The sequence below is a fragment of the Pteropus medius genome, unplaced genomic scaffold (assembly GCF_902729225.1).
Source record: "Pteropus medius unplaced genomic scaffold, Ma_sr-lr_union100, whole genome shotgun sequence".
Taxonomy (NCBI): domain Eukaryota; kingdom Metazoa; phylum Chordata; class Mammalia; order Chiroptera; family Pteropodidae; genus Pteropus; species Pteropus medius.
In genome coordinates, this window is record NW_024354503.1 from 3,479,269 (window position 1) to 3,496,772 (window position 17,504).

Here is a 17,504-nt window from a genome sequence, read left to right on the forward strand (position 1 = left end):
GTGGCTATGAAGTATGATGCTGGGTAGAGGAAGGGGCAAAAGAACAGGGTGCAGGGGCGGGGTGGTGCGGTGCGAGTGGGGAGGTCCTGGGTATCCAGAATACTAGCTAGAAACAGGAACTGAGATTTCCTTTAGCCAAGTATCTGTTTGTCCCTGTACTTTTCCTCTATCTTCTTTCCAACATTTTTTTCTCCCTTTCTCCTCCCTCATCTCCACCCCCACTCTCACCAAGGAAGGAATTGGCCAGTCCCACCCAGCCGGCCCCCTGGCTCCGCCCCCAACGCGGCAGGCCAAGAGTTAACAGCTGCACCTGTTGAGGTATACCTGCTGTCGCCGGCACCTGTACCTGTAGCCAATCAGCACCAGTGCTGCCGGGAACCTACCTGTCAGCAAAATCCCGACACTCAAACTTCAACATAAATCAAACACTTCCCTGGGCAGGGAATGTCTGTGTCAGGCAAGAATTAGAGACAAGAGCCGTCAGCAGAGCCTCAGTGCCCGTGCCTGTCGTTGGAGCCTGGGAGCCTGGGAGCAGGAAGATGTCGAATGAACTTGAGTGAGTAAACATCGGTGGATGCCTGGCGTTCTCTGAGCGTGGAGGCTGGATGGGGTTTCCTGAAGGGGGAAGAGCAGGGAGGCCGGCGCCAGGATTCACAGAGCAATTTGTAAGGGTAAATGAATGGGCTGACGATCTCACTTTGGCGTGTAGAGGCAAGCACCGTCTCAAGCGAGAGCTGAGTGTTTCCCTGGGAAAATAGGTGTTTTTTTTTTTTTCCTTTCTCTCTCGGCTGAGCAGTTTCGAGCCAGGTAGGGAAACACAGGGCTGAAACCATGAAGGCTTTCGGCAACACTTTCCGATACTCTGAAGGGGCCTTAGAAATCAGAGACAGCCCCGATTCCATCGAGGCTTTCTACCTTCTTGCCAAAAGGAACTTCTCCGAGGTGGTTCTAAGAGCTGTCTTAGGCAGAGAGTTGGATTTCTCTAAAGGGACTTGTTGGGTTGGAACAGTCCCAAATGGGAAGGTTACGGTGTGCTGGCTAAGCATATGTCCCTCTGTAGTCTGCTTGACCTAGGTCCAAATCCAGACTCGTTTCTCATGGGCTGTGTGATCTTGGACAAGTCATTCAACTTATCTGACCTTCATTTTGCTCATCTGGAAAATGGGTACAAGAATGCTTTGTAGGATTCTTGAGAAAGTTAGGTGTGATAAAGGCTGTAAAATGCTTAGCACAGAGCCAAGGTCTGAAGATGCAGTCAGTAAAATGTGGTTGATTTTATTCGGAGGTAGTTCTGAGGCTGAGGAGGCTGAGATGTGGTTTTCAGTGAGGTCATCTGTATTGCCTCGCAGGATTCAGGTGCCTTCCTGCCCACATCTGGAGTTCAGAATCCCCACTGGCTGATGCTGACCTTCACCATCACCACCCACTTGGGGTCTGGACCTCAGAGAAGGCAAAATGAGGCTGAGATTCTGGGCTGCTTTAGCCTGGCTTCAGAAAGTTGGCAGAAGCCAGGCTTCTAAAACAGACTCCTCTTTTTGCCACCCTCAGAGGTGAGTGGGCAGAGACAAGTTCTGACCAATCTTTTTTTCTAGTGACTCCTCAAGAGGTTGTTTTAAAAACCCTAAGACCTGAGAGCAGAGTAGTTGGTGGGTCCTGCCTGCAGACAGGGTTCCGTGTTATCGGCTAGTTCTTGGGTTCTCCTGGGTTAGCTAACTATGTACATAGTACAACTACTAGGCATCAGGTTTCTCTTGAATGAATTCCCCGGGGTTGGCAATGTGTTGATAACTGGAATAAGATCAGGGGCACTGGAACCAATACCTGGGTTCGAATCCCAGCTCTGCCACTGCTTAGCTGTGTGACCTTGGGCAAGTCACTTCACCTGAGTCTGCTTTCTCTCCTGTAAACTGTGGCCATAGTGGTACCCACCTCATGGAGTTGGTGGGGGAATCCAACAACTTTAGAAAAGCGATTGGTTTAAAACCTGGTAAGGAACGAGCTAATAATACTCATGGTACTTCATATACAAATAATCAATCAACGAGCGTTTCTGAACCTCCTGCTTTCTGTTTTTCCACATAAAAAAAAAAACTTGCGTATCCATCCCACTTAGATCTGCTGCTTCAAACTGCAGATGCTGCAGACAGAATCTGGTCATCGGTGCCCCTTAGGGAGTAAGTGTCTTAAAGCTGGGTTACTTGAACAGAAAAGTTTCCTGCTTTTCTCCTTAAAGATTTGGGTTTGAAGTCAGGTCTGCTGACAGTTGAGGCTTCTCCCTTTGAGGTGGGGTGAGGGGACCGGTGCCTGCCGAGTAATTGCAGGCCAACTCTGAAGCCATCATTGAGATTACAATGACAGAGCCTTAGTGCCTGGGGGCTCAGCTGCTCTTACTGATGGGGGGGGGCGGGGAGGAGGGGTCAGGGCATCAAGTGCTTGGCTTGCAAATTTTGAGCTGCTACTTCTGCTGCAGCCACATTCTTGCTGCCTCGTTCCCCTAAAAAGTGCCAAGTGAAGAGGTCTGGTCTAGGGTTCATCTTGAGCCTCCATAGAAAGCAGGACTTGCATATGATTGTATATTCTGCCGCTTACCAACTGCAGGATCTTGGTGCATTTGTTTCTCCTCCCTGACTCTCGGCTTCCTCCCCTGTCCAATAGGGACTATAAATACTATACCTGGTAGGGAAATAGTGAGTGCCCATATGTGGACCACTCGATCCACAGTAGGAGCTCCGTAAATGTGATCCTGATGACTAGGCCTCTGGTTGGAAGGCATACTCTGAAGGCCAGGTCCTGAGGAGAGCGGAGGCCAAGCCAGCATTGTTAGAACCCAGCTCCAGGCAGCTGGCGGGTGGAGACAGGGGCCTTTCATGTGGTTGGGCTGAGACTGCTGGGAAGCATCCACCAGCATCCAGGCCTCCGCAAACCTCGGCTGCCAGCCGGTGGCCTTCAGCAGCCTGGGGGATAGAGCAGGTAGTAAGGGACCCTGGGGCGGCGGGGGCACCTTCCTTTCACAGGAATACCCTGCCTGTCGGGGCTCCTGGAGGGGCGACAGCCCTGGTAGCCTTAGCCGGGGTCTCAGCCAGGCTGCCTTGGGGCCCTCCCAGTCCCTTCAGAGTTCTGCGGAGTGCACCTGCACCATTTCATCCCGCCGCTCAAGGAAATGAGGGCTACTGAGATTGAAGTGATCAGCACATAGTAGGTCTATCGAATGGAGGAGAAAGAGAGGGAAGAGAGTGAGGCCCACCAGGATTCCCCTCTACAGCCTCACTTGGTTCTCAGTCTGGGCCCCCATCCATTGTCTGGAATCTTCTCCAAAGTCTTGGAGCGAGACGCGACTGAGGGTGGGCGAGGGACGGCGACTGCGGGCCTCCGGCCACGACTCCATCTGATTTCCAGGAGTGCCCGGCTCCAGACTGCCTGGAGCACTGAAAGAGTTAACCAGGAACGCCTCCCCGCTGTGGTTTTGTGGTCGAAACCATGATTGCCAGGAGCAAATTTTTGTCGTGCACAAGGTGTGTTATTAAAAGTCGGAGTTAGCTGGTGGTGAATGAAAAGTTAAAAGCCCTCATTAAGCCCTGCTGTAAAACAGGCGGACTGGGCAGAGGCTGAGACAACCCTAACGGCGGTGGCGACCCGCGGGGCGCAGGACACTCCTAAGCGTCTGCCACTCCACTGGCTGCCCTCCCACGGGGAGGGCCCAGAGGGTCTTCAGGGTCCAGACAGAGAAAAGAGGCAGGTAGGAAGGGGTGCGGGGCTGAAGCACAATTAGCATACTCGAAGCTCTCCCTTGGTTAAAAATAACAGTCAAGCATTTACTGAGCGCTGACTCCACAGCAGACAACAGTCGTCCAGTGCTTGATAAATACACAATCTCCCTTAATCCTCCCAATAATCCAATGAGGGATGAGGAGTGTAAATGCAATTGTGCAGAGCAGGGGACCTAGGCATGCCTCAGGCTTGCCCAGGCTCTCACAGAAGAGCTGAGATCTTAATGAGATCTTCACCGAGGGGCCGAAAGGATGCTCCACACCAATATGCCACCCTGCTTCCTATCTGCACAGGAATCGAAAAAAGAGGACATGTGCCAGACTGCTAAGATGGTTATCTCTGAATGGAGGAATGCGGGTGAATTCTAGTCTCTACTCCCAATTTTTCTGTATGCTCCACATTTTATACATTGTGTTTTACAATGTTTTATACATTGTGTTTTACAATGTTTTACTTTTTAAATGAGGAGAGAGAGGAGAGGGAGTAATTTTAAAAAGAGAATTATTGGTTCACCTTAAAACTATTCTCAAAGTGTGGTCCCTGGACCATCATCATCATCATCATCATCATCATCATCATCATCATCATCACCTGGGAACTTATTAGAAATGCAAATTCCCGGCCCCACCCTACACCAACTGAATCAGAAACTCTGGGGGTAGGGCTCAGCAATATGTGTTTTAACAGGCCCTCCAGGTGATTCTGATGCATGTTCAAGTTTAAGAACCATTGGCCTAGAAGTTCCAGCAGAGAGGATTGGAAGGCAAGAGTTTCCCAGATCTCCCTCTGACCTGCAGCGTAGCTGCTGAGTCAGCAGGCTGAGAGCTTTGCTACTGTATTTGAGCCTAGCTCTGCCACTTACAGACTGGGTGACTTTTGGATGAGCTCCTGAACCTCTCAAAATGTTAGTTTCTGCATGTGTAAAATAGCGATAATAACTCCCACCTCCCATGGGCTTGTATGAGGATGAAAAGGCACAGGGCCTGACACTGTTAAAAACTCATTCCTTTCTCTTCCTTCTCTTCCCTCCGCTCTCTGAGATTCAGCTTTCTCATTTGTAAAATGGAGCAAATCATCTTGACTGGACGACTCGCTCTCTCTATTCCTTCAGCTTCCTAAAAATGTCAGAGCAACTGATCTAGTGAAGTTTCTGAAGGGAAGTTATCTCACCAATATTTGGCGTGATTTCACTGGGCCTTCCTAGGAGGTCAGCAGGAATTGAGGACTTTCGAGGGCAGAAACTGTGGTATTTACCTTTGTGTCCTAGTACGCAGCACAGCACCTGTTATAGAGTAACCCTCAGTGAATGTTTGCGGAGTGAATCAGTGAGCGAATGAATGAAAGGATATGGATATGGCGTGCTGGGTTTAGAGGTGGGTTTCAGCTTCTTTCACTACTTAATTGAACAATAGAGAAATAAATAATTTGACAGGAAACCAAGAATAGAGCATGAAAGAAAAATTGCCATAGAAAAAATGAGTTTCAAGGGAAAGTGAGTTTCTGCTATAATTAGAAAATAGCACATAATTAATTTACATGCAACTAAAAGCATCGGCTGGAGCCTGACTGCCCTCAACTTGGCCACCTGGATCCCAATGATGACGAAGCTGGCAGTGCTTGCCCCTCTTATCTGGGAATCTCCAAGCATCGGGTCTCCTGCCTAGGAAGAGATGTCCCATTTACAGGTGGGAGAAAGTGAGGCTGTGAGTTTTCGTGCAATTTCCTGGGGGCTAACCCCATAAAATGAGTATTAGTAATAATAATAATAGTTCACGTTATTATGTGCTGGCACTATGCTGATTACCTTACTGCATTATCTCATTGCATTTTCCAGCAGTAATACCTCATAGAGTTGTTGTGAAGATTAAATAAAACAATGACTAGAAATCGTTGAGCCAGCACCTGGCACTTGTAAGCCCTCAACGAATAGTAGTTGTCATAAGAATTCGGTGAGGTTAGTACTCCCAACTTACCCCATTTTACAGGTAGAAAAAAAAAAACTGAGGCAAAAAGAGGTCAAGTTGCACAAAGTCACACAGCTAAAGTAGCAGAGCTGTGTAGCTCTTGGGCCCACCCCATAACCGTGAGTTCATGCCACCCGCATTCAAACTGGAGTCACTGCATAGCCATCCCCTCTGCTCCTGCGTTTCCCCACTGAAGCCCCCAAACGAGCCCCCAGCATGTGACAAGGCACATTTCACAACCTGTGCATCCAGAAACCAGATAGGCCACTGGTAAGCACGAGAACCCTTGAGCACTCCTGTCATACCCAGGGAACACCCTGCATGGGGTTGACTGAAAAATGAATCCTCCGTGAGCATTGTGGCAGGACCTCCCTCTGGGTAACTGGTGAGCGTGATTGATCACTACTAATGAGGCTGGGTGGCTCACGACAGGGTTTGGCAAGTCATTGGGTGTATCCAGGTGTCGACACCCAGCTGAGGCGGCCCCTGGAACTCTAACCTCCTCAGGCTGGAGAACAGTGGGACCCAGCTTGATGGATCCGCCCTGTGACAGACACCTCCTTTGCTGGGGCTTGAGACCACCCCCTTAATGGTGAGTTCTCTTCCCCCATTTGCAAAATTAAGAGTCCTGATTTTTCTGTCTCTGAATCATTGAGATGCCTTTGAGATAGGGCTGTGCTTGAACTAAGTACTAGATAGGAAGCTAAGAGGCAGTGAGTCCCAATCCTGTTATATGCTGCCTGTCCTTAGGCAAGTCACACTTGTCTGAGAGATTTCTAAGGTCTCTTTGCCCCTAAATAGCTAGGATTCTAACAAAAGGAAAGAAACCAAAAGCCTTCAACTAAGGGCTGAGTCTCAGCCAGAAGGCAGTGGGCATTTAGAGTCCAAAGGGACCTATTGGGATGAAACTCCACTTTATCACTCTGGGCTTCCTCCCATACCGATGCCTAGAATGATGCGTGTTGGAGTCAGGAGGCTAAGAGTCCGACTGGGCATGGAGCAACTGGTACCACGCCCTCCCGTGCTGTGAGCCCAGAATGAACTGCTGGGGAAAGGCCTTACCCACACTAGAGTCTCTGCCTGGGCAGTTTGCACACCTCGATCACAGGGTAGGGACAAGAGGCCTCGGGAAGTGAGACCTATCACGTAGATGCCCGAGCTCCTGTCTCTTTAATCTTGTAGCCAACTCTCTCCCAGAGAAGAAGCCAGACCAGGGAGGCTCTGAGGAAGCAGCCTTGTGAAGGTTCTTGATGCTGGAAGCTAGAGACCTCTGTTCCAGGCTTGATGCTATAAGATACCAGCTGGGCGGCCTTAAGCAAGGCAGTGGCCCTCTCTGGGGCTCAGTTTTTCCTGCAATCAAATGGGGATAGTCATCCCTTCCCTCCCTAACTTACAGGGGCGTTGCAGGATCAGAGGTGATGACAAATGTATGAGAAGCATGTTGAAAAATTAAACACACTATGCAAATGTGAGGGATTAACAAATCTTGGACTTGATTTCCTCCTGAGTGGGCTGGCCTTCCGTGAAACAAGACAACATATGTAAAGCACCTGGCTCACCTCTGGCACACAGTAGGCGGACAAGCTCTAAGAGCTGTCCCAGGCTTATGCCTTTGATCTTGCCTTCCCTCTCATCTGGAAGGTCCAAGGTCCCTGCCACCCACCTTTATGTTCCCTTTTCCGCTCTTGCCTATTTCTCAACCAACGTCCAGTCACTCCTCAGAGTTCAGAGAGTCAGAAGTCTTCTTACTTCTTTTCCTTCACAGCTTTCTTTTCCTATCAGATATGAGCTGTTGGTTTGTTTTCATGGTCACATCTGTCTTGCTGCTGCTAAAATGCCACACTATTTGACAGCAGAAATGACTTTATTGTCTTGTTCACTTAGGATGAGGCCAGGCACGTAGTAGGAGCTTGATAAATATTTGTTAAAATGAGGGATGGATGCTACCCAGATTTATTGATGTTTTTCCTCTCTTCTACATCCCTTCTTGGAAACTCGTGATTTTATGGGAAAGTGACTAGTCACAGAGTTTGTTACCAGGCCAGATCCCAGGAGGCCTGGCTTCGTAATTCATTGGTCAGTCTCCTGGAACACCTAAGTCACCTAACGTCTCTGTTGTTTATTTCCTGGTCTGTAAAGTAGAGATAATAACACATCGTGTATGTTGGGAGGCTCCACAAGATAATGAATGTGAAAGTCAAGGCAAGGGGTTATTACATGTCTCTTTTGTTTTTCACACAGAACCTGGTCACAGACAGGAGACTTGGGGAGGATGTTAATTTAAGATCCTCAGGCTGAGTCTCCCCTTTACTCTCATTTGAGGGTTCTGAGATGATGATGGTCATGATGATGATGATGGTGGTGACGATGGCTATTATTTACTGAGCAATTATTCTCTGGCAGGCTCTAGGCTAAGCACATTTCCTACATTAATGTACATAATTCTCCTAACAACCTATGAAATTAAGCCCTGCTCTAAAGTAGCCAGTCCTGGTGACTCCATCACATGACTGTGTTCTAATCTTCTTCACAGCACTTATCACTGACTAAAATTAACTTATTTACCTACTTGTTATGGTCTGTCTTCCCCAATTAGACTGTAAGTTCCGTGGGAGCAGAGCTTTATCTGTCTTGTTCTTGGCTGATTCCCCAGTGCCCGACTGGCACACAGAAGAGACTCAATAGACTCATTTAACAGATGAAAAAATAGGCTCCAAGGAGCTAAGTGCCTTAGGCAAGAACACACAGTTACTTGGGTCTGTCAGGCTATGGCTCTGGTGCTACTTCCTGTCATGGCGCCATAGGTTCTTCTGTGCTGTGCCCTGGTGGAGAGCTGATGTCGAGAAGGTCGCCCAGGGCCAGGTGTTCTCCCGTCTCCTCCACCCCTTTCCCCTTTACCTTCTGATGGCTGAGCATGTCCGCCTTGGACAGGGACACCAACAGAGAGTTTGTGGAGGCCGCGGCGAAGATGCCCACACAGGATGGGAGTCACCCGGTTCCCCCTCTTTGTCCTGGCTGTGTCACTCATGAGTGAAGGGCTCACTCCTTCCTGGAACCCTTTTCATATCTCCTACCCACTGGGCCGTCACCCTCAACTCCAAACTTTAAGAGAACGGAGAGTCAAAAGTTCTTGGATTTCAGGATTTGGCACCTAAGTCAATGGTAACTTTCACCATAGTCAAGATTTTCTAAAAGCCAATGCTTAGTCTTGGAATATAAAGTTGGCTGGCAGCGTGAGCAGGCATTGGGACCAGGACACTACAGCTCCCGGTTCCTGGCCAGAAACTCTTCCAGTCACCTTGGCTTCTCATTCAGTCGCTCCTGCCTTGTGTGGGTGGGAAACCCCCTTTTGTCTTGCAGCAGAGGGTTGGTTCGATGTATTCCAGAGCACAGGAATTTCCAGATTAGGAAAGACATCTAGAGAGGAGATTAGTGTGGGGCTGAGGGCTGCATCTTGAAGTCCAGCAGGGCCAGATTCAAGTTAGCTTCTACCACTTACCAGCTGAATGGCCTATTACCTGTTTGGTAATATTACCTATTTGGGTCTCTGTTTTCCTAATACTAATATTTCAGGGCTATTGTGCAGAGTAGACGAGATGACACAGAAAAACAGTTGGCATACTAGCTGCTTACGGTAAATGCTTAAGACATGGCAGCTGCTGTGTAGCAAGGAATCAGACTTTGGGATCCCAACAGAGTGAACTGGGGACCCTTGAAGCCCGGAAAAGTGTTCCAGGTGAACAACAAACTGTCTGTTCTTTTATTTTTGATGTGACTTTTTCAATGTCTCTTGAAATTTAATTTTTAAATAGAGTAAGATAACTGATAGCTTGTCAAAGCTGATAATGGTCATTCCACCAGAGTCAGCAAAATGGGGCTCTAGGCACAGACCTGCCACTGACTTGCAAGGTGACCATGTCTTGTACTACTTTGTAACCCCTCGATGTCTAGCTCCAAGCCAGGCCTGGAGCATAAGGATGGTTCACATGTATTAAGCACTTGTTACGTGCCAGGGACAATTCTAAGCATTTTTCATGTAGTGATGCAGTCAGTCCTTAGAATCCTACATGGTGGGTGCTTTTATTAGACTCATTTTGCCAATGAGGAGCACTGATAAGCACTGGGAGTCCCAGCTGACCGAGCTGGTGGGGTCTACCAGGCTTCTCCCAGTTTCTCTCATGCCCCCTTAGTTTGGGAGTGCCCTTTCGCCTGGGGCTGGGAGGGGTGGGGACAGCCACCCTGGGTTTGCTCCGTAAGTTCCTCTAACCTCAGGCCCAGGAGGCACCTAGGAGGGGCCTCTTCTCATCTCTCCATCTTGAGGCCCTTGATTTATTACAGCAGAAACTCGGGGTGTGCCTCCCTCCCCTCTCCGTGCCCCTGGAGCAGGAAGGTTTCTGTCATTTCTCTTTTCTGTGTGACAGTTCCCTCTCCCTCCCTGCCTCTCAGAGCCCAGTGCCCTGAACTCTGGGGCCCAGTGGGATGGGAGACACTATGCCCTGGATGAAGCCCCTGGGAGAGCTGCTGCCCCTGGCCGCCTGGGTGTGTCCCGGCTGCTGTCCCCACCTGTGTCTGAGAAGGTAGGCCTGAGCTGCGGGGCAGCAGGAAGGCACTTCCTGTGACACGATTTGCCCACTGCACAGTCTGCCACAGCGCCCGAAGTTCTACCGCTAACGCGTTTTCCTGCTGTGGTGAGCGCTGCCCTCCTGCATCACAGTAAAGTGGTGTGGCCTTGTGGGAAGTGTGCGGCTTTGGTACTAGACAAGCCTGGGATTAAATCCGGGATGTGTCGTGGACTAGCTGGGTCATCTTGAGCATTTTCTTATCCTCTCCAAGTCTCAGGTTTCTTCACCTATAAAATGAAGCAGGTATCCTTACCTGGTAGTGTTCTTGTAAGGAGCAGAGGTAATGAATGGAGGGCGTTCGTACCTATGCAGTAAATGGCGGCCGGCATTGTTCTCACGTTCCTAACTTGAGTGAGTCGGTCAGGTGCCCCTAGAAAAGAGGGCCTCTGGGTACCAAGTGCCCACTTCATCTCTAGGGCTCTTTTCCCAGCTTGACCATCCCCATCTTCTCACTGATCACCATCCTTCATATACTCTTTGCTCTAAAATTAACACAACCAGAACTTGCCCACCTCTGTGCCTGTGCTCACGAATAAGAGTATGTTCTAGACAAGTGATTCTCAAAGTGTGGTCCCCAAGTTACCAGCATCAGCGTCACCAGGGAACTTGTTAGAAATGCAAATTCTCAGCCACCCCAAACCTAGTGAATCAGAAACTCTTAAGTGTGGCACCCAGAGATCTGTGTTTTAACAAGCCTTCCAGGTCATTCTGCTGCAGCTTAAAGCTTGAGAACACTATTCTGTATCGCAGCGTCATCCTGCTGGAGCTAGAATCCCCTCTGGGCCGGGAGCTTGGGCTACTGCCTTAACTTCTCTGAGCTTCAGATTCCTCACCTATGAAATAGGAATAATTGTAGTATCTGCCTTATAAGGTTGTTATGAGGATTAAATGAGACAATCCATGAAAAGTGCTTAGCTCGGTGTATAAAACATGGTTAGTGCTCAAAAAGATTAGGTATTATTTTTATCATCATCATTATACTGTATTATGCCCCTATCCCTGTCCACCGCCCCCCACACATTTCTGAGTGATGTAATCCTCAAGGCTGAGTGTCCCCAACTAAAACGGATGCCTCCTCCAAAAAGCCTTTCCTGGTCTCTTCCCTTCGAGCCCATGTGGCTTGACTTGGGCCACTTGCCTTGCGTTTGTCCAGGTTCTCAGCACAGTGCCCAACTCCTGCTTGCCTTTGTAGCATTCCACTCCAGTTCCTGGCGTCTGAGCAGCTGCGCGGGCGCTCCGTGATTCATGTTGGTCTGAAATGCTGTTTCCCAGGACCAGGTTCCGCCTAAGGGGTTCCCCACCCTGCTTTCTCCCTTGACAGACTCTATCTCTCTGTCCCTGACTCAAAATGATCTCCAGCTTTCTGTGTCTTTCACGGTCTTGAGGAGAACTTCAGAAGAACTCCTGCTGGGTTGTCTGGAGATTTTATTCTTCGTATTTGTCATTGTTATTTCCCATCCTTGTTCCAGTAATTCCCCTTGAATATGTCTCTACTATGGAAGGATTTTACTGAACTCTCTCTCTGAAGCCTTGCAAGGTTGAAATTGTGCTTCTCATGTTGTGGATGAGGGAACTGAGGCCCCAGTTCTATAGCTTCTCCATGGCTACTTTCGGTATTGACCCGAAGCATCTAGTTCCAGAGTGTGGGTGCATTCTCCTGCTCCCAAGCTGCTGCTCAAGGTGGTAGAAGAAGCAGTTTCAAGTTTTCAAGGCTGGTTACTCTGAATTCCTGGGCATTGGTCTGGGGCTGGCCATTCATGGACCTTTCCCTGGGACAGCCTAACATTGACCCTCCTCACTTGCCTTCCAGTTTCAGGTCTGTGAGGCTACTCAAGAATGACTCAGTCAACTTCCAGAAGTTCCCCTACACGAGTGAAGATGAGGCCTGGAAGACCTACCTGGAAAACCCATTGACAGCTGCCACGAAGGCCATGATGAGAGTCAATGGGGATGATGACAGCGTCGCAGCTCTGAGCTTCCTCTATGATTACTACATGGTACGTTCGCCACCTCCGGGTAGGACCCACTCTGACCGAATGTGTGCCTTAGCTTTCGCGTCTCATGGCTCAGCAGCCCATCATAACCACTTCCAGCCCACCATGTTCATTCTCATCACTGGGCCTTTGCACGTGCTGTTACTCCTGCCTGGCACTCTCTCCTTTCCCCTGGCTAAACCCTACTCTCAGCTTTGGGCTTCAGCATCAATGTCATTCTCATTCATTCACTGAGATGGAGGTAGGCTTTCTTGGGTCTCCCATTCTGTGGCTCCTCGGGGTACCCTCAGTAACTGCCATCATCATCATCAACTCTGTCTTTAGAAACTCGCTATTTGTGCATTTATTTCTTCATCTCCCCCATGAGACTGAGCTCCTGGAGGGTAGAAACCATGTCACGATCATTACTGAATCCCCAGCACCCATGCTGCCTGCCACACAGTGCTTATTACATATTGAATGAATGGATCAATGTCTCGGCCACACTCAGTCCATCTCAGCAACACCCACATCTTCTTCCACCCCTGGCCTTTAGATCCTTCCGGTTGCCCTATCAGCCCCATCCACCTTTACGAACGCCCTCACCTAGAACATGCCTTCTGCTCTTGAACCCATTGCCTTCCTCCAGGACCCTTCCCAAGACCCACCTTCTCTTGGAAGCCATCCTGCCACATCACATCTTTCTCTCCTGTCTTCCTATCCTTCATACCCTTGCTGCCATTATATGCATTGTAACACCTTCTGACAGGCTATCTTTTCTTATTCTCTAATCGTTTCCAGGGCCTCGGCCCCCACGTAACTGACTCCGGGAGATTGTCAGTTACTGAGAACAGGAACTAGGCCTTCCCATATCTGATAAGTGGGCTTGAACCAGTCAGAAATCACAGATACATAACACGTATGACATCACCGTGCCCCCCGCGCCCCCGACACACACACATCAGTGCCTATTCCAGAGTTGCTAGAGGATTACAGCCTGCATAGCCGGCATTCTCACTGAGACTACATGAGGCCACAGAAATCTTTTTTAGCCCAGTACTCTAGGTGGCCCCTAACCATTTGTCTGAATTGTCACGTGACAGCAAACTTTCCTGCTATCCCTGGACTGGACAGTTACTCCAAGAGACTTTCCTAGCTTTGAGGATGGGGGACATGAATAGCTAAATGTTGAGATACATGGCTCTGAACTTGAAGATTTAAAGCCACCTTATAAATAAGTCCTCAAATTCACTGGCCCAAGAAGAATTTTGTCAACCCTACTACAAGAAAGAAAGCAAACTGAGTACATTTAGAGACTAAGGCGAGTAAGTGGTCTCAGATATGAGAAGGCCCCAAATTATCTCTTTGGCTTCAGTTCTCATCCTGGAGTAGAGCGGTTGGTTACCCTACCTAACCTCCTCTCCAGCAGACCAGTAGCATCCTGATAGCATTGGGCTCAGGCTGATGGAAAAGAAATTTGAATTGGCTGCCTCAGCTTGGGGACGTGGTAGGAGCCTGAATTCTAGGTCTGGGTTTAAATACCAGCCTGGGATTTACAGCTTAAAGTTGGGCCATAAAATAAAATCCAGCACCATCTTTCATGGTTAAGAAGCCATTCCCAGGGCCAGAATGGTGGGGCTAGGCTCTGAAGGTGACACCTGTAGTGAAATACAGTGTCCCGATGAGATACAGCCCCTTCCTACTCCGGCACACTCTGGATTCAGAGCAGCCCTATGGATAGTAAGGACACGGTCTAACGGTGTGGAAAGGGCCCCAAGGTGGGAGCTGGAGACCTAGAACTGCGGCCAACTGGCAATGTGGCTTTAGGCAATGTAGTCCTGAAGGTGACCACTTACTGTTTCTTACTGTGTCAGATGCCTAACTTCCTACTCTCCTATTGGGTGCTGGAGTCACTAGACTGGGTTGGAGATCAGGTTCTGGCTTTATTAGCCTTAAGGAGAAATGACCTGGATGCTCTAAGATGCAACAATATTATAATTCTAATCACAAAAGGTAACATTTATGTAGTACTCCCCCTTGCTAGATGCTAGTCTAAGCGTTCACATCAGTCCCTGAGGTTGGTGTTACTATTATTATCCATTTTACAGATGAGGACAATGAGTTATAAAGAGGTTAAGGGACTTGCCCAAGGTCATGCAGCCAGTATGTGACAAATCTAGGAATCGAACCCAAGAAATCCAGATTCAGTGTCCATGTAGCTGTTGTATTCCCCCATTTGAAATACAAAGTAACTGAGTCTCAGAAAGGGGCAGTCATTTATCCAAAGTCACAAAGAGCTTTTAAGTGGTAAAGCTAGGACTTAAACCGAACCTGCCTGACTCCACATTCCGTAATTCCTAACTGCTAATCTTGGGATACTTCTCCCACTCGCTAACCTGGGGCTCAGACTAAATGATTGCTAGAGCGCCTGCCAACTTGAAGTACTGGCAATTTTCTCCCAGTGTCCAAGCTTGCTCCCCTGCCTGGCCAAGTCTGCAGGAGGGGGTCGAGGTCCCTAACAGCCAGATCTTACCGAAGAGCCATGTGTAAACCCGTTTTTCCTCTCCTCTCAGGGCCCCAAGGAGAAGCGGATACTGTCCTCCAGCACCGGGGGCCGGAACGACCAAGGAAAGAGGTGAGGCTTGCCCACGCCACCATCGCTGCCCCTCTGCCCTTCCCCACCTCCACCTCCAGCTCCAGTCTCTTAGCCACTGGGCACAGAAGGCACAGTGCCTATGGCCCACAGTATTTTTAGGGGCCCACAACACTTTGAAGCCATAGAGGTTGAGAAGCTTCGAAGGCAGCTGTTCCCAAAACTCCCCTCCCTGCAGCCTCCTGGGTCAGCAGACCTGGGCTCCCATACTTCTTTCCCTTGGCTCTCTGGGCCTCTGCCTGCCAGTGCTGCCTCCAGGCAGTGAAGTTCCTTTCCTGGTAAAAAGCAGCCCCGGCAATGCTCATGGCTAATCGGCCACAGGAAGGACTCTGCCCTCGACCTCCACATTCTCCTTTCCCATCTCTGCCGCTGCGTAGGGCCTCTGCTGGGACACCTGGGCTCCTCTCTGCCTTCCTGAAAATCCAGACGGCTAAGGCAGGCTTTGCGGCCCTTGTGGCTGGCTCAGGGACCATCCGCTGCTGGGACCAATGGGTGTGGTGAATGGGGACTGCTCTCCAAATGAACTTTTAAAAATCTTGTTAGCTTTTCTGATTATAAAAGTAATCCCTGCTCTTTGTAAAATATTCAGACTCTATAGAAACGTGAAAAGTCCTATAATTTTATTCCTCTGCCTGCCTTAAAGTTTGGAGTATACCCTTCCAGGCCTTTTTCTCAACATACATTAACGGTACTCACAGATACACTAGGGCACACACACCCAAGAGATGACGCAATGCAGTTGTTTTAAAGTGGGGGCATTTGACTCCAGCTGAGAAATAAATGAACTTTCGGTTTTTAAAATGACCAAGTACTGTAATGGATAAAGCAACCCTGAGCCTGTGCTTGGTTTCATTTTTGACACCCTCCTCCCTGCTCATCCCTGTGACAAATCGGCCTGCTCTAGTATCTTGCTTCATGTGGGGGCCTAATTATGACATTGGATTAAAGGTTAGTGTGCCAGTGTGAGGATCACCCTCCAATCCAGCTGAGGCCCCTTCCCCTCGGAGAGAAGAGGAGCACTCACTTTGCCCTCCTCTCTCTCTCCCCAGGTACTACCATGGCATGGAATACGACATGGACCTCACCCCCCTTGAAAGTCCCACGCACCTCATGAAATTCCTGACGGAGAACGTGTCTGGAACCCCAGAGTACCCAGATGCGCTCAAGAAGAGTAACCTGATGAGCTTGGAGGCGACCGTGCCCTCCCCGGGCAAGACAGCACCCCTCTCCGCAGGCCCCAGCAAGCTGGAAGCTGGTTCTGTGGACAGCTACCTGCTGCCCACCAGCGACGTATATGATAACGGCTCCCTCAACTCCTTGTTTGAGAGCATTCATGGGGTGCCACCCACACAGCGTTGGCAGCCAGACAGCACCTTCAAAGACGACCCACAGGAGGTGAGGGCCCACCCCACACCCCTCACAGCATCCCTGGATATGCGCATGTACGTTCAAAGCTGGGGGTCAAAGCTGGTCAGAGCTTTGAGGTCCGTAGAGGAGAATCCTAGAGCTGAGGCAGGGATGCCGTGTACTGTTGCCCAGGTTCAACCTGCACAGTTGTCTGCAGCAACCCTAGGCTGAGGCCCCAGCAGCCTGCGCATGGTCATTCATCCTTTGTATTGTGTTTCTCTACAGTCACTGCTCTTCCCAGATATCCTGAAAACATCCCCGGAACCTCCATGTCCAGAGGACTATCCCAGCCCCAAGAGGTAACTCAGCCCCTGCGAACCCTTGGCTACCTGGGCAGTGGGCAGGGGGCTGCAGACAGAGCCTCATACTGTCCCCAGAGCAGGCGCAACCAAGAAAAGAGGAAAATGAAGATATAGAAAAGGAAAGACATGAAGAGAAGGATTTTCACATCCCTTTTCTGGTCTGTGTTGGGGAGCTCAGATCTCAGCCCCCTGTTAGAAGTCCAAGGTCCTGTTGCCCCTAGTCTCCCGCTGTGGCGTTGTCATCCCTCAGAGGTCTCTCTGATTTCCATTATTTATAATACAGCAGGATTGTAGCTCAACAAAGCCATTAAATAGAACTCCGAGAGTGTGGAAGCTGAGGGCCCGGGGAGCAGAGTGGATTTCCGAGGTCGCACCGCGCGTCCACAGGGGAGCCTCAGGCCTCCTGTCCCACTGCCTTCTGGGATACTTTCCCCTGGGTGTCCAGCCTCACTGTTCTCTCCCTCCTCCCTGCAGCGACTTCGAGTACACCCTGGGCTCCCCCAAAGCCATTCACATCAAGTCGGGCGAGTCGCCCATGGCCTACCTCAACAAGGGCCAGTTCTACCCCGTCACCCTGCGGACCCCAGCAGGCGGCAAAGGCCTTGCCTTGTCCTCCAACAAAGTCAAGGTGCGTGGGGGGCCCTGGAGTGGCTTGGGAAGAGGGTAGGATGGTTGGGCCAGCCCTGCCTGCCAGGGACCCAGGGAGAGGCTTCTGATGGATAACTGCCCATAGCCATGGAGTGGGGGAAACTGAGGCAAAAAAAAGGTAGGGGCTGCTGGACCCAGGCCTAAGGAAAGGACCCAGATAGCGGGGG

The 17,504-nt window shown here is 49.8% G+C and overlaps 1 protein-coding gene across 1 annotated transcript in view; it reads left to right on the forward strand.

Annotated features, from left to right (window-relative positions):
* Positions 1-297: 297 nt before the first annotated feature.
* GRHL3 (grainyhead like transcription factor 3) overlaps positions 298-17,504 on the forward strand; it is a 33,324-nt gene continuing 16,117 nt past the window's right edge. Inside the window, exons 1-6 of the mRNA XM_039854824.1 lie at positions 298-556; positions 12,165-12,351; positions 14,901-14,962; positions 16,030-16,375; positions 16,613-16,686; positions 17,164-17,321. Coding sequence (XP_039710758.1) covers positions 540-556; positions 12,165-12,351; positions 14,901-14,962; positions 16,030-16,375; positions 16,613-16,686; positions 17,164-17,321 — 844 coding nt within the window. The 5' untranslated portion in view covers positions 298-539. The remainder of the gene's footprint in view (positions 557-12,164; positions 12,352-14,900; positions 14,963-16,029; positions 16,376-16,612; positions 16,687-17,163; positions 17,322-17,504) is intronic.